At 25.9% G+C, this 24,253-nt stretch overlaps 2 protein-coding genes across 7 annotated transcripts in view; both read right to left on the reverse strand.

Annotated features, from left to right (window-relative positions):
- Positions 1-8,218: 8,218 nt before the first annotated feature.
- On the reverse strand, positions 8,219-10,490 carry LOC129612355 (putative nuclease HARBI1). The gene is made up of 3 exons (XM_055525912.1): positions 10,445-10,490; positions 10,103-10,401; positions 8,219-8,540 (listed from the first exon to the last, which is right to left on the reverse strand). The coding sequence occupies exons 1-3, from the start codon at positions 10,488-10,490 to the stop codon at positions 8,445-8,447; spliced, it is 441 nt and encodes a 146-aa protein (XP_055381887.1). The 3' UTR covers positions 8,219-8,444.
- Positions 10,392-24,253, reverse strand: part of LOC129612475 (cytohesin-1) — a 40,221-nt gene continuing 26,359 nt past the window's right edge. For all 6 annotated transcript variants that reach the window (XM_055526088.1, XM_055526082.1, XM_055526087.1 and 3 more), the window contains 4 exons: positions 23,853-24,233; positions 18,147-18,258; positions 17,958-18,059; positions 10,392-15,292 (listed from right to left, as the gene is read on the reverse strand). In XM_055526088.1, the coding sequence (XP_055382063.1) occupies positions 15,140-15,292; positions 17,958-18,059; positions 18,147-18,258; positions 23,853-24,233 (748 nt within the window). In that variant the 3' untranslated portion in view covers positions 10,392-15,139. The remainder of the gene's footprint in view (positions 15,293-17,957; positions 18,060-18,146; positions 18,259-23,852; positions 24,234-24,253) is intronic.

Consider the following 24,253-nt stretch of genomic DNA (forward strand, 5'->3'; position numbering starts at 1 on the left):
ACCTCGTTTTGCGTTGATTGAACGTATTAACATTAAGACTGTTTTAGCGTAATATATTTGTATGTATTTACAATAATTGAAAATACTTTAGATTAAAACTTTCCTCCTTTTAAAAAAAAACGAATACTACCAACGTTGCTATACAGAAACCCTAAGGAATAAATTTCTTATTTTAATTTGGATTTTTATTCATCAAAATGCCGCCAATTATACAAATCAACTGGGCTCGCTGAGCTCGTAATGCTGCAAGCCACTGTGGGTAAACTAATGAGTGCAGTTAAAAACAGAAAAAAAGCGATTTTCCGCAGCAAAATGTCAGAATTCATTTTTTTCATGTCAGAAACAGTTTTTCTATATGGAATATAGAATACAAACATTTGAACAGCACACCCAGAATCGAGCAAAATTACCGTCGAAAATTTCACCACCAACAGTGAAGTAGAATAAATTCCTATTTTGTCACTGACCGCTTTTTTTTTATTATCTGTTTCCATCTGTTGATTTATCTGTGTGATATGCAAAACACTATGCAGTTGATTTTACCATTCCGCTTTTGTTCTGGACTAACGACGGAACTCGTGTGCCGTTGCAAGATTAACGGAATCGATTAACATTAGACAATACGACATAATTATGATTTACGACACAACCATTCCGTCTCAACAACAATTTCGCATGATCCAAATTGTAAAATAAAAGCTCACGAAAGCTTTATAGAAAACGAATTTGAAACACACATATGTCGCCTATAATAAATTTTTAAATACTATATGAAATCGAAGCGTACGGTGTTATCAAGTGGTTGAAAATGATTAAACCACTTGATTGAACACTTAGGGCCTGGTCGACTATCTCGGTATCTCGGAACTATGATATATTTGTATAATGTAATTTTCAAGTGAGAAGAATTATTCCGTATTGGGTATCTCGTTTTTTTCTAAAATGTATGCAAAAATTAGTCACTTTGTTTTTGAAAGTGAGACGTTCGGTCGATAATTTGAAAAAAAAATACAAAAATACAATTGAAAAATAGAAATGAAAGTGAAGATAAATGAACTGAATTGAAAAAATGAAAGTGAAGAAAAACTGTGTACAAAAAGCGAGATATACGTGTTAATATATTAATTTATTTTTTTTACTTAATTTATTTCTTAATTTATTTTTTTAAATAAAATATTAATACATTATGTCAATACAAAATATCTTTACATTGTCAATAATAAAACTGAAATATTTTTTTTTTTTAAAAATTGACATTGAAAAATCCTTTAAAAAAAGCAAAATCGAAAAATTGAAATTTTATGATTTGAATGCCTCAAACGACAAGGTGTACATATTTGCAATCACACACCTTTTTTTGTCTGTATTTAAAGTCCAACATAAAAGAAACCTTGCCATATTGTATCGTAAAACAATCGTATTTTGATATTTTAAAGTCAGAAAATATTTATTTGCGAAGCTGAAAACAAAACTAATAATGTTGTACATCACAAATTATAACAAATCTACATATGAACATATTGTTCGAAATGCCCACGGTACCAAGTTGTTTTATGATAAACATAACCTAGATTAGCCTGTACTATTGGACATGTTATCAATATTGGAACTTTGAGCTTTATGAAAAAATAAAAATATATACATATTAGTTGTTTTTACATTCTATAAGTTTAATATTCTTATTATACATGTAGGTGCATGAATAGGTATAAATGAATAGGTATGGATGTGTGAAAAGTTTTCAATACATGTGCACAATGAGTTGATTAAATAAAAAAATTTTATTTAAAAAAGGATTTTACTTTAGGACTCATTCCCAGGCAAATATATAGGTGTTGCTTAAAGCTCGGTAAGTTTAAAGTTTTTGAGTAATTAAATTTGTAAGCTTTTCACAATAAGCTTAAAATGTGAACATATACATAAGTATATGAACATGTAATAAAATGTGAACTATTATTTAACTAACACCACTATGGGATATGTATATTCGCTTGATTCTGATATTTTGCTTCTTTCTTAATTTTTTTAATATTACTTAACATAATTCGTCGGTTAAGAAGCAGAAAGCATTAAGTCAGGAAACTGTGTTTTGAGTAAATTCAATTTGAACAAATCGTATAAACTATATTCTGGATTTGCATGATTTTTTGCCACAACAAAGATTATATTATTCTGATTTAATTCATCTATGAAATCCGAATTCTCAAAAAATACACTTAGTGCTTTCTGCTTTTTAACCGACGAATGTTTGGAGATCTTCGATAATTCGGAAATGTACTTAAATTTCAAACTTAAATGCTGAAATCTTTTTTTGCATCATTAAACAGCTACATGAACTCACTAGTTTTCTCTTCAATTTTTTTTTTCTTTCAAGTAATATCTAAATTTTCCTATACAGGGTGTTTCACATAAGGTGGCAAATAATTTCAGGGATTTTTGATTCTTACTTAATCGATTCTTTGATCAATTTTCAGTAAAAAACAGTCCGGAGGAAGGTAAATTCATTTTCGAAATATGAATAAATGCTTTGTAATCATGCGACATAGGAAAACCATCAGGAACTTATTTTATAGGCGCTTGATTGCCCTTTATTTTCGGTCTTACAGTTAATTAATCAGAATTTTAATTTTTTTTTTTAACTTTTTTGAAAATTTGCGTTATTATTACTTTTTTTGTTTTTCACAATGTACTGCAATGTGAGCTAAAAGTTAACCTAAATAATATTTTCCTCTATCTCTTGTGTTTTAAAAGCATGCGAAAAGTATGTAGTTGATACATGCATTTTTCTCATACATACTAACAAATTAGAAGGATTTCTCCGAGCTTTTTTTGGTTTTTGGATGAAAGTGATGAAAAAAATCACCCGAGGCCCAATATGGATTTACTAGATTCAAAGTAAGTTTAAATTTCTTTTACTTTTATATTCCAAAATATTTTAATTCACTTACATACATTTCTTTCCATAGATTTATCCAAAACTTTAGATTCCATAAAAACGCTTTTATGTACATATGTACATATGTTTTAAACAAATTTAATGCCGCAAGAAAAATAGCAACAAGAGCTGAATTAATTAAGTTTTTCGAATAAAATTAATTAATATTGCTATTAAAATATACATCTAATTATACTTATAAGATGTTACTATTGTTTCCTTTTTCTTTAATTTTTTAAAATATTTTTCTCATTTGAAAGGACGAATGGAAGTTTCCCACAATATGTACATATGTATGTGAGAGTTATTTACAATAGAGTTAAGTTTAATTCATAATTTGTAAATTTATTAAGTTTTTAATATTCAAAAGAAAACATTTGTGTTTGTTTTATTTTGCACTAAATTTACTTCAGATGGCATTATTTTGTTAGGAGCGGATTTTCTAAGCAAAATTAGTTTGTATTTATTTTATTATAAAATGTTCATTCATACGATATTTAAAATGGACTTTTTTTTATATATTTACAGTTTTCCTAAAAATGATGAAATGAAAAAAAGTGGATTGCAATTATTAATAAAGAACTTTTCATTTCAAATACGTTCACAACATTTTGGTTCAAACAATAAATTAGAAATATTAAAGGAAAGAGCATCTTTGTTTCCATTTCGCTTACACATTTAAAAAATCGTATCTTGAAAAAAAAACATAGTGACGCCAAAAATTTCGGGTAAAACTTTTTTTTGCTCTAAGAATTGTCAATCTAAAATTAATATTAAATGCTAAATGTTGGTATAAAAAGTAAACAAAAAGATTTTGTTATTTTATTTATAAAATTAGTGCAGTTTGTAAATAAAAAATTCTAAAATATTTAATAATATGTGTTAAAAAAATAATACAATTTTATAAAAACTTATAAAAAAATTATAACAAGTGAAAAAAAGAAAAACATTTGTTGAAAAAGAAAAAGGTGTATAGTTTTAAATTGTTATTCCCATTTGCAAAAACAAATAGTTTTTTTACACCATATACACGTGAATATTATTCATTTCAATAAATACATAAATGAAATATTTATTCAATAACGCTTTGATTAGTGATTTGATTTTGCAAAGAAAATATATGTTTTTGTTTTGTTTTAAATTAAAATTACTTCGGATGGCATAATTTTACCAGGACCGGATTTTTTTGCACAAAATGAGTTTGTGTTTGACCAAATGTAGCATACAAACAAATATTTTAAATAAATCTTTTTTTTTTCGTATACATAAATACAGTTTTCCTAGAAAAGATGAAATGAAAGATATTTCTATTTATGGAGTGAAGATTTGACCAAAAAAATATAGAGGACATTCCGATGTCGTTTAATTCAGTAAGTAAAATAAAATATTACCGTGACTTATTTAAAAAATTTATTGTTTTAGAATAAATTAGTATGTGAAGCTCAATTCATAAATAAGAAAGAATAACGCAAAATATCATCTACTTCAGTGAGTAATAACCATTATATTGATTAAAATTGGTTAAAAATTATACTGTTTTAGAGTCATTAAAAAATTTGTGTATTTATATTTACAAAGCAGTACAAAATATAAAAAAAATATGCGGAGTTCAAAGGCAATAAGAATTTTAATTGTGATAATTAATATTATGATATTAAAATACATTTTTATACTTAATTTCAACTTATAATATAATTTTATTCAAATATTAATTGTTTAAAAATTAATGAGTTTTCTTCAAATTTAATTTTTTTACAGATATTTCAAATATAAAAATATTTTAAAATATTTTTGAGTTTTTACTTTAAAAAAAATTTTTAACTTTTTTGTTACAAATTAAACATACATATTTTGTAGTTCGACCTAATAAAAAAAATACGCTCGTGTTAGAATAAAAATAAAATGAAAAATAAATACGCTCATGTTTCACTTTGCCAATGCTTGGAACAAGAAAGAGACAACTAAGAGGACTTTGGCTTAGATAATTGTTTTTTCAAAATGCTCTTCCTTCAACATTTCAATATAATAGAATAGCAAATATGTTATCTCACACATTTTTTTATATGCGATGCGTCTAATAGAGTACTGATAATATTTTTTTCATCCAAATTTTTTTAGTCGAGTTGAGGTGGTAAAAAAACTATTACGTCACGTCACCTCAAATATGTTTTTCTGGTAACCGTGTCTGTAGGGACGATAAAAAATGTTTTTAGATTTGTGACAATAATATCTAACGTGGTGTCGAAAAAAAAAATTAAGATTGAATAATGTTAAAAATATTTTGGTAATTGACATATAGACCAAAAACAAAGAGAGCAATAATTAGCGATTCTTTAAGTCCTTGAAGCTTCCCATAGCATTTTAAAGAAATTTTATAAAAAAACTTTTATAATTATAAAAAATATTACAAAAAAAACTTTTTGTAAAGTATTTCGAAATTTCGCAATATGTTTTAAGCTTTTACACAAACATGTATATCAAATGTACAGTTGACATGTTTACAAAAAAGGAGATTTTATGTTTTATTACTTTTTTCTCTATAGTATAGAATATTAACAAAATCTTACAAAAGTTAACACAGTCTGGAAGATTTTTTTTAAACCAATTTTTAATGTTTTTATAGCACAAAACTATGCTATTCTACTAATGAAACTAATGATTTCTATTTTACTATTAAAATAGAAAAGTGGTTTTTGATTTAAAAAGGACGCTCTTAAAAAACAATTTATGATGTTAAAAGAGAGGACCCCTAAAACTTAAATAAGATACGTGTAGTTTCCCCAGCTGCGCAACGTCTTAGGGTCTAATATGTAAAAATGCGAAATTCGCAAATTTGCGTAAGTTAATTTGCCGCAACTAGTTTCGTACTATTTAACAAAATCGCATCGCAAAAATTTTAAACTGGCAGCACTTTTTTAAATATTTTGTTTTCGACTTTTCTGACAGTTTTTTCAAAGTCAAAGTATATCTACTAATAAGTAGTTCGACTCTCCGTTTACATCAAACTAATGCAATCACACCAATATTTGTATACAAAATATTTCCTTAGCTAAAAGAGTTAAGCAGTATACCTTCTTATTTTCATTTTTATACACATAAGAATTTTTGGGAGAGGGAAAGAGTACGCAATAGATGTCTACCTGTTTTTTTATAATGTATTTTTAAAAGCGGGAGTTATTTATTTTTCCCTATATAAAGTATAAGAAAAAATATTAAGAATTTTAAAGGCAGGATTTTTATTTTTGTAACTTATTCCAGTACAAGGTGGCAAAAAAGGTGTATTCATATTATAAAAGCAAAGCGGAAAAAATGTGTTTAAAAAAATTATTATAATATAATTTTGAAAAATAATAAAAATTAATTTTAAAAGGACGTATAATATTAGAAAAAATTTTAAATAGCTGTGAAAGAAAAATATTTTACAGTATTTTATAAACCATTCAAGAATTTCATGGATAATTTAAAGATTTTAGAAAATACTTTTATTAAACTTTTTAATGATATTTGTACAGAAAATAATTTTGAATGTAAAATATATGAACACTTATAAACTAATTTCAACTATGAATGTTGTGAGAAGTCCGACAAGTCATATTTCATTAAACTGTATATTAGAATTAGAATTTACCACATAATAAAAAGTTTTAATAAGACTATAAAACAATTAGAAAAAAAAATATTTTTAGTGTTAAGCATTTGTAATTGATAATTATTAATAAATAAAATAAATAAATCTTTAAATTCTTTATTTTTATTTCAATCTTAATAAATTTAGAACATATTTCAAATGAATCGGTAATAATTATATTTCATAAAGTAATCAGTATGCATACACCTTTTTTCTTTATAAATTACTTTATTTCTTTGTCACTACCTGATACTGATCAGACTGTGTATCTACTGTACCAGGTACATGCATGTGTACATTCATACATGAAATTTCAAATTCTTTTGATTTCATACATTTGAATTTTTTACCTAACTTTAATGAAATGAAAAATAAATTTTGTTATTATCAAAATAAAAATAACAGAATTTTTACCTAACTTAATTTAATTTTATTTCAGTTCAATTTGATACACACGTTTGTTTACAATATTTTGTTTTTTTCTTGCCTACACAACTCCTAATACCATCTATTTCTAAAAAAAAAATGGAATATTTTAAGAATTTGGAAGCAAGATGCAAATGAAAACTAACGGAATGGAACGAGTCGAATTACTTATTAATAGATATACTTTGTTTCAAAGTAAACATTTGAACTACATATTTTAAAATAGTCATACATTTAAATATATGTATATTAAGGAGGTGCTTAATGTTAATTTTTTAAAAAAATATGAATTGCGAAAATTTTTTAGTAGGTAGGTTAAGGTATCTGAGATATATGGTTCAGCAAACCATTGCACTTATTATAACCGAAGTTTGTAAGGCTATAGAAACAAAAGTTAAATACCGTCAAAATAAAACTTGAAAGAATCAATGTCAAGAAAAAAGAAACAAAACAAATTTAGAATAACGCACGAATTTCATCATTGGGATGAACCAGGATGGTTTTGTATTTTATATTGACCCATAATTATAATTATAAATTACAAAAATTTAGTTATCTGCACTAAATTTGAAAACCAGTTTTTTTAATTTAAAAAAGCAAAATAAATGTAACAGTGTGTCATTCAAATTGTCTCAAAACAAAGTTTTTGTTACAGTTTCTGTAACTTTAATAATGCTTTATAAAAAGTTTAAGTACGGTATTAATATGATTGTAGTACCGCATCAGAACTTTCAATACCTTTATAGTGTAAAAAAAACTGCTAAAGCTTTTGATACATTTTGAAATACAATTTTTACAATATTAATGCATACTTCGACGTTTGTTTGGAATTTTCTATATAAAGTTCTGTGCAAATGTTTATTTTCAACAAACGTTACCATATCATTAAAAACAGCGAGCCTTATTCTAGTTGTCGAAGTAGAGCGACAATTGTCGTCACGACTTGAATTTGATATTCTAAATGGCGATTACAGTGACACGTGTCGTGGAATAGCGGGAAAATGTGTTTCAGGTATATTCCAGTTGTCGTTGTAGAGCGACACATGTCGTAGTGAAACGACGTTTTTTGTCGAAATGTATTTAACAAGTGACAAGCGAGATGGATACACCAAAAATGTAAGTTTAAACAAAACAATTTAATAAAAATATAAAAAATAATAAATTTTGTAATTTAATACATAAATTAAACCATATAATATATAATTTAATTTTTATTTTTAACTTAAAAGTAACAACAAGGAAGCAATTTGAAGAATTGGGAAATTTTATGACGGAGAACGCCTTTATTGCGAAAGGCCTTAAATTTGCTGAGAATAGCTGCATAAGCAAATTCGAGTTTGATGCGAAATGGAACCAGCTAACAGAAAAGCTTAATAGCTTGGGTCCGCCCATTAGAAGTACTGCAGGATGGCAGAAGGTAATTTTAACATAAGTTTAATTTAAAATTTAATTAATTTATGTAAATTTCAGGTAATTTTCAATAAAGGAATCATGAGATGATCCCGGATTATTAGCATCCACATACCTGGTGCGCATTTTATGATCGCAAACCTTTAAGTCACATTATATTAAAATATTAAAATTGTTGTTTTTTTTTTCAATTTCATTACTCTCGGAGTCTGATGAATCCATAAACCATAATGCAAATGACGACATTTTTTATTTCCCTCGGATTAAAAATATAAATATATACACCGAATTTTTTTTTTTAGTTTGAACTTTACTCGCCAAAATTTCTTTTTAAAATGTATCAATTTCACTTGAAACGTTTCATTTTCGTTTATTTCTCGCAGTCACGTCACTCGACAACTAGAATACCACATTTCAAGTGATGTGACAGCGACAACGACAAATGTCACGTAAGTGACGCGACAACTAGAATAAGGCTCAGCATTTTTATGCTGCAGTTAAGGAAAGAAACTTAATAACTAAAACTTAATTGCTGAAAATATATGTTAGTTTATTATGACGTGATAAGAAAAGCATGCTCGATTTTGTCGATACCCAATTTACTTTTATTTGACGTATGCACTACGTATTTGATGCATTTAGGAAAAGTGTACAATGTCAAGAGCTTTTACTAAACTTTTTGGAATATGATACTTAATGTCTTTATATCTAACAAGTCCCAATGCTCAGGGAGAAACTTGAAAGCACGACCTTATTTTATATGGGTTTTTTTAAAGTATAAGTGGCTATTTTTTGAGAAGAAATATTAAAATAAATTCACACTTATTATAAAGCAGGTAAAATTTAGAAAATATATTTGAATTTAAAAAAAATATATTAATATTTTCATTGATAATTATTTTAAAATTATAAAAAAAGCGGAAAAACAACAAGCACATCCTTCGCCTTCAACGTATTATATGTTACTGAAAGCATTTCATTGAGCCTTATTCTAGTTGTCGAAGTAGAGCGACAATTGTCGTCACGACTTGAATTTGATATTCTAAATGGCGATTACAGTGACACGTGCGTGGAATAGCGGGAAAATGTGTTTCAGGTATATTCCAGTTGTCGTTGTAGAGCGACACATGTCGTAGTGAAACGACGTTTTTTGTCGAAATGTATTTAACAAGTGACAAGCGAGATGGATACATCAAAAATGTAAGTTTAAACAAAACAATTTAATAAAAATATAAAAAATAATAAATTTTGTAATTTAATACATAAATTAAACCATATAATATATAATTTAATTTTTATTTTTAGCTTAAAAGTAACAACAAGGAAGCAATTTGAAGAATTGGGAAATTTTATAACGGAGAACGCCTTTATTGCGAAAGGCCTTAAATTTGCTGAGAATAGCTGCATAAGCAAATGCGAGTTTGATGCAAAATGGAACCAGCTAACAGAAAAGCTTAATAGCTTGGGTCCGCCCATTAGAAGTACTGCAGGATGGCAGAAGGTAATTTTAACATAAGTTTAATTTAAAATTTAATTAATTTATGTAAATTTCAGGTAATTTTCAATAAAGGAATCATGAGATGATCCCGGATTATTAGCATCCACATACCTGATGCGCATTTTATGATCGCAAACATTTAAATCACATTATATTAAAATATTTACAAATATTTAACAAGCAATGTTATACATACCAACATAACGTTTAAGCTATGATAACCCTTCCGGTTATAATGTAAATGCTGATGATTTTTTGACGGAGTTATAATTCTAACGTGTGTTCCGTCTACACAGCCGATCACTCCCGGAAACAAAAATTTTTCATAGAATGCTAATTTAATTTCATTTCTTTCATTCTCTTCTGGAAACTTTATCAAACTGCTGCAAATTTCAGCTTCTAAAGTTGTTAGAACTTCTTTTAAAATTTTAGAGAACGTAGGCTGCCCTAAACCTGTATACACTCCATTTGGCAAATCCAATAGAGCTGTCCCTAATCTTAAATCTTTTGATCCTTAATTGTTGTTTTTTTTTTTCAATTTCATTACTCTCGGAGTCTGATGAATCCATAAACCATAATGCAAATGACGACATTTTTTATTTCCCTCGGATTAAAAATATATACACCGAATTTTTTTTTTAGTTTGAACTTTACTCGCCAAAATTTCTTTTTAAAATGTATCAATTTCACTTGAAACGTTTCATTTTCGTTTATTTCTCGCAGTCACGTCACTCGACAACTAGAATACCACATTTCAAGTGATGTGACAGCGACAACGACAAATGTCACGTAAGTGACGCGACAACTAGAATAAGGCTCATTATTTTTAAATGAACAGCTTCTCCTAGGGTAAGTTAACTCAAGATATGGGGAGTAACTGTGGTGTCAAGTTGAAAATATAATTAATGAAAGATAATTCTTAAATATTTATATAAATACATAGTAAAGAAAAAATTTGAAGAGGGAATTAGAAAATAATATCTAAAATACAATCAAATATTATTTGTTAAATATGTACAAATTTTATATAAACTTCAAAATTTTACCTCTATTTTTATTTGAAAAAATATTAAAAACTTACTATCATTTATATCAATTACCTAAGAAAAAAAAATATTTAAAATGTTTGGAAAAAACAATCATATATTTTTATGACCGGATTTGAATATTTTTTTATTTTTGAAATAAATGGTATTTTACCAAATGACTCAAACGTCATTCCGACTGTAAAAAAAATAACAGGTATTTTAAAATTTTTGTTCAGGTATTTTAAAATTCTTTCCGTTTAGAATTAAGATAGGTCATACATACACATGCAGGGACATTTTATAAATAGATTGCTCTTGTTTACCTGATAATAAAATATGAAAAAAGAGCACAGCAAAATTTTTGAAGCACTCAATATAACATGTTTGAAATAGTTTTTAAATAATTATTTAAAAAAAAATTTATTGTAAGTAGGTACATACATATTTATTTTTAATAACTTAAAAACTAACTGAAATTATTTGAAGCAATTTTATAAGTAACGTATAAATAACCGAAATGAGATAATTCAAATTGTTGAAATGTGTCAACCTATATTACTTTTAATAACATTTTTGTTAGCCGACACTACTCAACTTACCTTATTGGGAAATACAAAATGTGCATAAAAAATCATACATCCTTCCTCATTAACATTTGAAACCATATTGAAATATGAATTTGAAATTTTTTTTCATTTTTTCTTTCCTCCTACCTTTCTTTCTTTTTCGTGCAATAGAATTTAAATGGGAAGCTTTTTAAAAAATGTGTATAATATCCTGAGATTTTTTAAATATTAATCTCTTTTTTACTTAAAAAAAAAGAAAAAAATAATAAAAAATATGACACGATCAGTGGCATTTAAAGAAAAAAGCCAAAAATTCGTAATATTTCGTAAAAAAAATTGATTATTGGGACTTGTTAGATATAAAGACATTATGATACTTGTAACAGTGGTGTTTTTTTTTTTTGCAAAAATCAAAATTTTCCAGAAAATATGAAATAAAAAACAAAATGAATTATTTGCTAAATGTAAAACTTTTATTATTATTACATATTTGAATTTTATTTAATTAACTTATATAATTTTAGAATCCACAAAGCCAACGCAATAATAAAATATTGTCCTTGCGACTAAATATTTATGTAATTAAATTTACAATTTTTAACTTACATAAATTAATTTAAACGTAAACAAAATATTTAACTAAGTTGCTTTGAAATAAGACTTCTATCATTTTTTTTATTATATTTATTTATCATTATATTTTTTATTTATTTTAATAAATTAGAAAAAATAATTAGAAAAAATAAATTAGAATGATTTTTATTTAAATTCTAAAAACAGAACAAATTAATCAAATATACGAAAAAGGAAAAACATTTCAGCCTCCAGTTGATACATACATTCATATGTATATAAAGATTTAAAATTCATTTAAAAAATATGTAGTAGGCTTGAAAGAAAATATCAAAGATGAAGCATTGATATGCACATACGAAACATTTTCCAATCAATTTGGCACTATTTATTTGACAAAAATTATCTTTTAAACATGATTTTTCTGGTTGTTATAACATTGAACATGATAAAATATATTTTGCACCCAATTATAAAGGCTTTTTTAGAACAAAATTCGATAAATTACATTTCTACATAAATACTTCAATAATTGCAAAACTTTCATGATAACGTATACAGCCCTATCATGAATTCCGCTCGTAGACTTTTGAATGATCATAAATTCCTTCGTAAAGATTATTGATCATTAGTGGCGGGGCCATTTTTCAGAGTGTCAACGTCAGTATTTTATTTCAACTGCCAAATGTTAATTTAAATTTTTTGGTTGCTATTTTAGTAAATAACTTTTATACAAAGTTTTGTAGTTTTGTTTTTAAATATTTATGAAAAGTAAAAGGAAAAATTTTTTAGCAAATATGAATTTATTTTCATTCATAGTAACTCTGTTAAAGTAATTCAAACTCAAATAAAAGTATTCAAAACATAAAAATTTGGTACAAACATTTCCTTAAAATAACATGTGATTGTTTCTTTCGTAGACTTTTAAGGGCGCTTTTTCTACGAACGTAATTTATGACTCCTCTATTATGAACATTCCAAGCAGTAATTCGTAACTGGGAATATAATATTCATAATTTCCGAATTTAAGAGCTGCGAACTCAATTCATGATAGAGCTGAAACTATGCAAGTAATAGAAAGTTGTAAAATAGTATTATACTTGAATATCAAATAATTTTGCAGCCATTTTGCTTAAATGAATGTAGATATGTATATACAATAAATACGACAAAAAATTGACTAAAACTAAATTATATTAACTTAAAAAACAATCAATTTACTTAATAATACTTGTATACATAATTATATATACTAAAAATTGAAATAGTAATATATTATACAATAATTTTAAATAAAGGGTACCTATTAAAAAAAATTTGTATCACAACGTTATGGGTAACTGAAAAATAAAGAATTTAATTTACAACAATTACTGTAAAACCAAACTTTAAATAGAATTGAAAATACTCTGCCTAAAATATTATATTAGTAACCAATAACGAGCTTTGATTATAACTCAAATCTATTCAAACAATGCAAAAAAAACTGAAAATAACTAAAAAATTGTAAAATGTAGTGTTTCAAACTTTTTTGGTTTCCATATAGAAAGATATTGAATTATAGAGAAAACATTTGTAAGAAATTTTATTTTGGTTTTTCTATAGATTGTCGCATAGGGAGCCCCTGTAATTTGAAGCCGATAATTTTATTAAAATGTCACTGTATGTATACTGAATCCTGCATCCGTTTTACTTTTCATTAAAAATTTTATTAAATTCAATTTATGAGAAAAATATTGATTGTGCCCGATTTCAAATTTGATACTGTTAAATATTTCCTTGGAATACCTGCAAGTCTTCATTGCAAAATGTTATTTAGGCTTTCAGAATTTTAAAATATTAGACTTTATTGCAATACAATCATTCTCTTTAAATTAGGTAGCTTGTTTCTTTGGAAAATAATTTACGCTCAGTAAATTGTAGTCTGTTTATTTCAACTCCAATCTTATCCAAATTATAACAATGCATACAAATTTTATAAATTTTTATATAAAATCGTCTTGTAATATTATTATTATATAAAATTTATTTCAATTTGCATAAATTTATTTGCAATTATTCAAAAAAGGTTTCCAAAACATAAATTTAAAGTCTATACAAAATTTTCTCTATAATTCGGTATTTTTACTTTTGGAAGACAAAAAAGGTTGGATACGCTAAATTTTGCAATCTGTTTTTTTAAATGCAACAATATATTTTCCAGAGCAATTTACCAATTATTTTAAGAAATTAGAACTTTAAGTAAAATTAATTAGAAGCAAAATACATAGATGTATTGGATTTTTTTCAAACAAGTAATATGTTCAAAACCTAATTTGATTTACAGATGTGCATACAAGTTAGCAAATAATTTTTAATGTGATATCATAGAATAAGTTCCGCATTAGGAAACCAATTCATTTTTGTATTGTATTAATGAGAGTAATAAAAAATTTGAATCTTTAGTATATTGTTACCATAGAATATTCATGATATAGTGTATGTCGTTAAATTCAAATTTTTTATATGAAAAAAATTATTTTTATTAGCTCGCCCCTGTTCAATCATTTATTAATTTTGAATATATGTATGTTTATGAAACATATAATAACAAAATATAATATGACTAAAAATTTTTAAATGAAAAGTTAATCAGAATATATATCTTGCTTTTCGTGTAGTCAAACACCAAAAACATATAAACAAAAAACATAACTAGAAATAAATCTTCTATTTCAATTCTAAAATTTAGTAAACTTCACGAATCTTTATAATTAATTATCTTTTAAGCTTTCTATCCTTTTCCTTCTTGTTGCAATTTCTAAATCAGTTTAATTTTTATTCGGAGTCGAAACTTTATGTTTTTAAAAAGTTTAAGACATTGTATGTGTATAAAAAAGTTTTAAAAAGAATTAATAATTCTAACGATAAAGAGAAATCCAATATTCCAAAATCGTTTTTTAAATATTTCCATTATGGGTTAAATTTTTGAAAATCCTTTTTCCTTATTTATTTTAATTATTTTGCCTTTGTAGCAATTAATAAATTTTTCCAGAATAGCTGGTGTCAACTGCATTTTGCATCGCTGTTTTAGTACTAACTTTTCGCTAAAGCTTTTTTCTTTCTTTGTACTAAAATATCATAAAAAGGATTATGGCTAATCGATTGCGTTAAACGTTTTATCCATTCCAGTTTATCCTCTTCTGTAGCCGCTGACATGCGATAAACAGTATGTTTTCCTTCAACAACCTTTAAAATAAGCAAAGAATTATTTTCCTTTTATTAAGTTCATTAAAAATTGTTAAAGTATTAAATAATTATTGCAAAGTTTGTACTAAAAATGGATCGCACTGTAACAACTTTTAAGTTCCGTGACTTCAATAATGCTGTAAAAAAGATTTAAGTATCCGTGACTTCAATAATGCTTTAAAAAAGATTTAAGTACCGTATTAATACGGTTGTAGTACCGTCTCAGAGTTTTCAATACCTTTACATTGTAAAAAAAAAAAACTACTAAAGCTTTTCGTACATTTTGGAATACAATTTTTACAATATCGACACATATTTTGACGTTTGTTTGAAAATTTCAATTTAAAGTTCTGTAAAAAGGTTCATTTTTATAAAACGTTACCATATCTTTAAAAACATAGCATTTTTATTCTGCATTTTAGGAAAAAAAACTTGATAACTAGAACTTAATTGCTGAAAATATATGGGCTTTTTCGATAATTCAGTTCTGTACTGAAAGATCTAACTTGGTTTGTAAAAGCTTATTACGCATACTTACAAACTTCTACAATCTTAATGACATATCTTTGCATGTCTGAAATGTCTATAATTTTTTTTAACAAGCTTTTTTTTTTGTTGTTTGCAAATTGTCAATTTTATAAAAATAAAAAAAGAAAGATGTCTGAAGAACAAAAAAAATTTTTAAGCAAATATGTTACAGATCAGATAATTTATCTACTTAATGAAAAAATTTAAAAAAGTAATATACGTTTTTATCTGGAAAATAAAAGAAGACGAAAGCATTTGTTACTAACATACATTAAAAAAAACGAAAAGAACCTTGTACCTAAGGTACCCAATTACTTAGAAACAATCAATTTGATACCGGATACTATATTTTTTGAACATTTCAGGATGGAGCGCGTTTGTTTTGTAGTAAGTTTGTTTCATCATCAAGTCTGGCTTGTATCAACATTTTTAATTTACATTTATCCCAAAATTTTTCATTTTCTAGCTCTCTATGAAAGAAAAATATAAATTATTAAATGTACAAAACAAAAATTGCATAAATTTACCCCATTAATTCTTCAATATCCGACATTTTTCTATTTTACTAATTTTCACTTTTATTGCAGTATTAAAAAAAAATCTTTAAAATTGCCTAAGAACTTAAAGCTCAATCGTATTTTCGAACGAGCTTTTTTTGCACGAGAACATTATCGAACATGCTACTCTTACAGATTTTGCAGATTCGATTTATCGAACGTGCTTTACATTCAGAACTAAGTTAGAACTGAATTATCGAAAAAGCCCTATGCTTGATTATTTTATCGGTTATTTCTGGCAACATTTATATGTCAAGGTATAAGAAAAGCGTGCTCGATTTACTTTTATTTTACGTCTCCGCTACGTATAAAACGCATTTAGGAAAAGTGTACAATGTCAGGAGCTTTTACTAAACTTTTTTTAATTTGATACTTTGTAAAATTTACGTCGTAAGCGCATTATTGAAGTCGCGGGTTGTTGTAAAAATTTGCAAAAATGTATAACGAAAATGGATAGTATAGAAACTTGTAGGGGATTCTCAATAATTCAATTCTTGTTTTTTTAACACTTAGTACCATTTTGGCATTTCGTTAGAAATGTATTTCGTGTTAGAAATGTAAATACAAACTGTTCTAAAAGCGTGTTTAAAAAAAATTGTGGCTACTATTTTTTCAGAATGAGCTTTTATTTTCTATGCTGCTTACTTACCATTTTCGAACTTCGCATATTCATTGAAAAAGGTACCATTAAAACATTTTTAAATGTTGTAAAAATACTTTAAAAAGAAATCGTACCTTAAGTCAAATTAAGAACCATTACAATGCCAAAATTAAGAAAGCCAATTCAATGCTTGTTTTTATAAAAAGATGGGACAAAGACCCATAAATCAAGAATACGCTTGTCAAGTTTTACCAACCCACCATATTTTTATCACATTCGTTTAGAAAAGAATTAACCAACAGAGATAGAAAATAATAAACCAACACAAAATAAAAAATTTTGTAATATTTATTAACATAATACTACTGACGGACGTGTAATAAATAAATGTGTCCTTTCTTACACATATCATATAAATGTTGCCAGAAATAACCAATAAATAAACTATCAAATATTTTCAGAAATAAAGTGTTTGAAAATTTCAATTTAAAGTTCTGTGCAAATGATATTTTTTAACAACGTTACCACATGATTAAAAACATAGCACTTTTATATTGCATTTTAGGAAAAAAACTTAATAACTAGCACTTTATTGCTGAAAATATTTACTAGTTTATTTAATTTAATGACATTTATAGTAGTTTATATAATTTAATGACACGTTTAAATGACATCTATAAGAAAAGCGTGCACGATTTTTACGATGCCCGATTTACTTTTATTTTACGTATGCACTTCGCATAGAACGCATTTAGGAAAGGTATACAATGTCAGGAGCTTTAACTAAACTTTTTGGAATGTGATACTTTGTTAAGTTTACGTTGTAAGCGCATTATTGAAGTAACGGACATTTTTACTTGACCTAACAATAAAATGGTAGTAGTTTTATGTAACTTCAAAAAAACTTCAACAATAACAACTTGAGCGTGAATTTATAAATTTGAAAAGCTTAAATTTTTATATATGATACTACATTTACCTTTCCTTCTGAATCAGTCTTACAAGCTTTAATGATATCAGCACCTCCGCTGGCGTATAATTCAAAACAATGTGGTTTACTACGATCCTGAATTTCCCTTACCTGCGGAAAGTATAGTTAGTTATTTGTTCAAATAATGAAAGGCGTATCTTAAAATTTAGATACAAAGAAGTATAATACAATAATTACCGAGATATTTTCTAGTGGAATAATTCCTCGGGGTTCCTTATCCGTAGTGTATTCAAAATAGTACAAGCAGTTATCGTTTAATATAAACCATCTACGTTTCCATGATTTGTATCTAAAATGTGTATTGGTTATCCATTATCAAGTGTTTCTAATTAACGTAATTACTATATTTTTATATTATTGAACAATATTAGATACATATTTAAACTTTACGGTGATATCGAAATCACTGAAAGTAGAAATTTTTTTTATTTATTACGCAAATTTCGAAAAAAAATAAAAATGTACGATCTTTTGACAATCATCCGTACGAAAAAAAAAACAACTATGAAGAGCTTGTCTTCAATGGTTTAAAGATGGTCCTATCTTTAGTATTACTATTTTGTTGCTAAAACTTAATTTTTTTGTTTTTTTTTTATTTGAATTTTTGTTATTTGAATTTGATTTTTTTTGTTATAAATAAAATTATTGAAAGTTGTGTTAAAATTAGATATGTACATACATAAATAAAACTATTGTAGTCAAATAATATTGTTAGAATTATAATGATTTGAACAACTTCGAAAAAGTTTTCGATGCTTTTTATACATATGTACTGATATTTTTTTGGTTATATATACATTGTAATTATAAGTATAATCTGTAATCATATATTGTGACACTATATGGATAATATATTTTAATATATATTTTAAATAGATAAGTATATTTTAAGTAGATGTATGTTGTACAGAAGTTATCTTATATTTTGTATGTAATTGATTTACAATTCTTTATTCTTATTGTTAACTTGAGGAATTAATATAATTTAAAGGAATCTTTAATATTTTAAATCCTTAAGAATAAGATATGTGCAATACATTTTAATAGATTTCCTAAAACATGTATAATGCGAAAGTTCTGAAGAATATAACTACCGCATATAGTACGGCGGGCACATATACTGCAACCCTGGACAACGAAATTGTTTCTAATATCCATTTTCGTAGCCACATGACAAGTAGTAAAAACCTTATTATTTCATTTATTTAGTATAACTACTTGAGCTGCAGGTGTGCAAATGCATTTAAGATATCGAAGAGAGAGAGCAAGCACAAAACGGTATGAAATCTTCACGTTGTCTAATATCCCATAGATTGATACGATTATTACTTCTAATATGGAACAACATAAATGAAATATTTCTGATATAAGATGACATATATCTTAATAATATTGGCCCAAGTAAGATCTTACAGAAGAAATAACACACTAAAAGAAAACGAAACAAAAAAAAAAACATGTAGAAAAGGAAAAAGATAAAATGTACACCGATTTTCTGCTTATTAATTTTCGTTTTATTTCAATATTCTCATAAATTGAATATGATTTAGCTCGCTACACAACATATGCGATTACTTATGGATAAGATATAATAATTATTATTCTTTTTATTGTTATTGATCGTTATAATACAATATATATATAGATTTCTGCAAACTAAATTAAATTAATTTATGTTACCTTTTTATATTTGGTTTTATTTATGAACTTAAATAACCAAAATGGCTCTGCATCAACTACATGCACTTATATTTATATATACTTACATGTAGTAATTAAGATTCAATTAGTTTGCAGAATAGGTGAATTCAAAATTTTTAAACATTCTCATATACATTGTGTAAAATAAATTTAGGCAATAGAAAACACCAAAAAAAAAATTACGTCATGCTACACAAATTCAATAGCATTAATTTTGTTTACAGGTGAAGTTAATGTTATAATTTTCTACATGCACAGAATTGGTTCCTACATGCCGTTAAAGGTATGCTGTAATTACGTTATCAGGCAATAACATATTTATCTGTTAGAAATATCGTGTTCATTTTACTTTTGGTATTTGGTTTGGCAATGTATTCGATTGCGATTAAATTTTTGAAAATTCAATCATAGATAATAGATATAGAAACATAAAATTCCATACAAATTTATTATTTGTCAAAAGAAAACATTCAATAAAGTCAGTTGAAAATATAATTTTTCTTGTAAGTAGGTAGTGTAAGAAACTCGAGTGGTCCTTACTCATACTCACATAGGATATATTTACCCATAACCCACAAAAGTTTGCCGACGGCTTATATACATAATCTTGCAAAATACAATATTATAACATGTTTCTAAGATTTTAGTTGAAAATAGAAGAAGTGCGATTTACCGCGGTAAAATGTGAAAATTGTTATCGAGTATACATATATAAATGATACTGCCTAGAATAAAGTGAAATTTCCGCTGCCGAGCTTACAGTTTTCGTTGAAATAGTCTATAATCACGTTTTACCGCTGATGATTTTTTGCATCATTTGTTTCATTGGTTTTATGTGCAAAATGCTGGAACTTAATTCTTCCGGTCCGTTGTTGTTCCGGGCTAACATTGAATATCATCCGCCGTTGTCGTTCACCGCTTTGATTTTGTTTTTGCATTTATTATACATATTCTATAACGTGCATATAATGAGTATTTTACTTCAATAAGAATGCATTTACAGAGTCCTATAAAATTAGACTATAGCATTCTTGAATCCATATAAAAATTTCGTGTCGCTGAACAGTAAAATAATTTATTTGCTGTTTAAAATTTAATTTTAATTTAAATTTAGTTAATAATTATATTTATTTTTTGTGTTATTAAATAAAATGAAGATTTATAATTTATATAAATAAATTTCTTCTTGTGTTCGTAATATTTTGTATGAAACAAAGGTGGTATTTAAAAAAAAATAATACTATAATTTATTTAAAAAGAAAAATCACTTAATAAATTTACTAAAATTTGGTGTACTTTTTAAAGTTTTAATTGTAATCATATTTAAATAAAATATAATAGTATATTTGATCACCTTCATATAAATAGAAATGGCTCGAAAGTGTTGCGCGAATAATGCAGAAGCAATAGTCTACGAGAAAAGGAGAACGTAAATTCTATACCTACATTTATTTTGCCAAAGAACGAGGACATCAGGGACAAATGGACAGAAGCATTAGGAAAAACGATTCGACACCAACGAAGTATTTTTAATTTGTAAAAGCTTTAGATTTTATAATTGTGGCAAATATAATTTAATCAATTACCTACTATTGTTAAGATTTTAACAGTTTATATAAGTATGTGATTTAATCTCTACTAAAAGAAAATTAAAAAATTTTGTGTAATTTAGATGAATACGTAGGTACATTTATGTGATAAAATTTATAGGTTTTCTGGTCAAATATTACTAGTTTTAAGAAAAATGGATTACAAATTATATTGTTTTAGTTAAATATGCTATGTAATTTTTTTAAAAACAATTTTTTTATATATTTACTATTTTGGTTTTACCTAAAAATATTTTGTTATCTGTAATTTATTATAATGTAATTGGTACCTATAATTAGTAACTAGTTTGTAAGAACAAAAAATGTAATTTTGTTAATAGTTAAACGAAATAAAATTATTTCTACATATTTTTTGTATTTAATTTTTCAAACATTCGTATTTTGTATTTTATTTTTCAAACATTCCAAATCATCATGAACATTTCTAATTTATTCGAAAATACCAAATATAAAATGTATTTAAAAAGTACGATGATCAATTTTCAAAACACTGTATGAATGCACCCGTGACTTCAATAATGCGCTCACGACGTAAATTTTACAAAATATCAAATTCTAAAAAGTTTAGTAAAAGCTCTTGACAATGTACACTTTTCATAACTGCGTTTTATACGTAGTGAAGACGTAAAATAAAAGTAAATCGCGTATTGAAAAAATCAAGCACGCTTGTCATATAAATGTTGCAGAAATAACCGATAAAATAAACTAGCATATATTTTCAGCAATAAAGTTCTATTTATCAATTTTTTTTCTTAAAATGCAGCATAAAGATGCTATATTTTTAATGATGTGATAACGTTTTAAAAAATGAACATTTGAACAGAACTTTAAATTGAAATTTTCAAATAAACGTGAGAGTTGTATGGATATGGTAAAAATTGTATTACAAAATGTACGAAAAGCTTTAGTAGTTTTTTTTACAATGTAAAGGTATTGAAAGCTCTGAGATGGTACTACAACCGTATTAATACCGTACTTAAATCTTTTTTAAAGCATTATTGAAGCCACGGTATTAGTAAATTATGTATTGTCAAGTCTTATATAAAGATGTCTGTGACAGAGTACAGGTGCTAGAGAAAACGAAATGACATACAGACCTCAAAGCAAATTGTAAAATTTACTCATTGATTGATTAGTACTGGCATATGAATGCAATTTTTTATATTTTGTAAGTCAACGGCTTATTACCTAATATAATTTTTAAATTTCCTTTTTTCATTAAATTAAATGTTTGTGTACATAATGTATACTTTGAGTACCAATGTATCAGCCTATACTCAACGGGGATCACAAAAATAATCTATGCTCCAATAATCCAATGTGAACTTTTTAAAACATCACATTTTTTTTGAATAACTAGAAAGATAAATTAAGTTTCTTTCGAAGAAGAAAAAACTTAATAATTTAAATTTATGAATTTCATCCGCGATACAGGAACTTGTGGTAAGTTTTTTTAATTTGCAAACTTTTTAAGATGCTGCATTATACAGGATTCAAAATCATCAAATAAAAGTTGTACGATTTTGTTAAAAAAAATAAAATTTCAATTTAAATTTTAATACAATGTATCCTTTTTTTATAAATGCATTGTATTATTTTACATTTGAAAACTTAAAAATCTTGATGTTTTTTATTATCTCATTTCATACTTTAATAAGAAATTGTTTTTACAACTGAAATACGAGTGACTATATAAAAAACCATATGTATCGAAAAAATTTTGGATACACAATTTGACAAATATTTCAGTGTTAAACAAGGTCTCAGACACAACATCAAATAAATTCTGAACATGACACATCGTCAAACTTTTTTGTTGATATTTTAGAAAATGATACAACTTGTCTGATTCGTCGTAGATGCAATTTTGAAGATACCTACAATGTATTGTTACCGACGGCGGGTGCCGCTGACGCCCTCACGCATGCTAATATAACTGGGCTACCTACTAATAATTTAAGACCTTAAAGTAACGATCGCAAACTACCAAAAAAAACCTTAAAAATATTTGAAAAAATATCCAAATTGCAATATTTTATAAATTTTAAGCAGGGAATTGCTAAAAGGAAACGACTAATTTCTACGAGGCAAAAGAAAATATTTGAATAACTTGTATATCAAATCAATGGTAATTTGTGCGATTACAATACTCACTTAACTGTGAATAAAGTTCTTAATTTTCAAGGAAAATATTTATTTATAAATGTTAACAGTTTTGGAAAATGGAAAAACAAAAGTAAAAAATTATGTTCAAACATTAATATGGATGAGAAAAATTAGGCGGTTAAACATTAAATTAGCTTAGCAAAGAACGTATCACTTTCGTGACTATCACGTGTATTACTCCTAGCAAGTGAGTATCTTTTGATCTTAAATTATGTTAAAAAAGAAAAGTTTTTAATAAAATATTTATGTTTTGAAAAGATAACTGCTAACACTATTGCAATATACAAAATATTTTCAAAAAAACTTCTATAAAAAACATTAAAACTCTCATGAGCTTTGCTTCTACAAATAGAATTCGCTGTTTGACCTCATCATAATAATTAAGTAATAGTAATGTGATTCTTACCTTCCACCTTGTTTCCATAACCACCCTTCCTTATCTGGATTGAAAAAAGTGTGCATCAAATCATTTCCATCATCTTGTGGTATTTTAAATGGCTCTGTTCTTATAGATTCATATAAGGATTCTAATAAACTCCTTGGTAAGTCTCCACCATTATTAATGCCACGATTCATTGTTATAAATTGCTCCACAGATGGTTTATCTTTTACTGAAGGATTGTGTAGAGATGTATTTAACATAATAATAGCAAAACTAAGTACATAACATGTATCCGTATTTGTGAAAATATCTGGATTTAATTGACAGTAACGTTGAGCAAAACATTCCATCATGCGGTCAATTTTTTGTGCTTCACCAGGCAGTCGAAATGACCACAAAAATTGTCTAAAATCAGGAAAATATAT

Source organism: Condylostylus longicornis, unplaced genomic scaffold (genome assembly GCF_029603195.1).
Source record: "Condylostylus longicornis isolate FDR11 unplaced genomic scaffold, ASM2960319v2 ptg000072l, whole genome shotgun sequence".
Taxonomy (NCBI): domain Eukaryota; kingdom Metazoa; phylum Arthropoda; class Insecta; order Diptera; family Dolichopodidae; genus Condylostylus; species Condylostylus longicornis.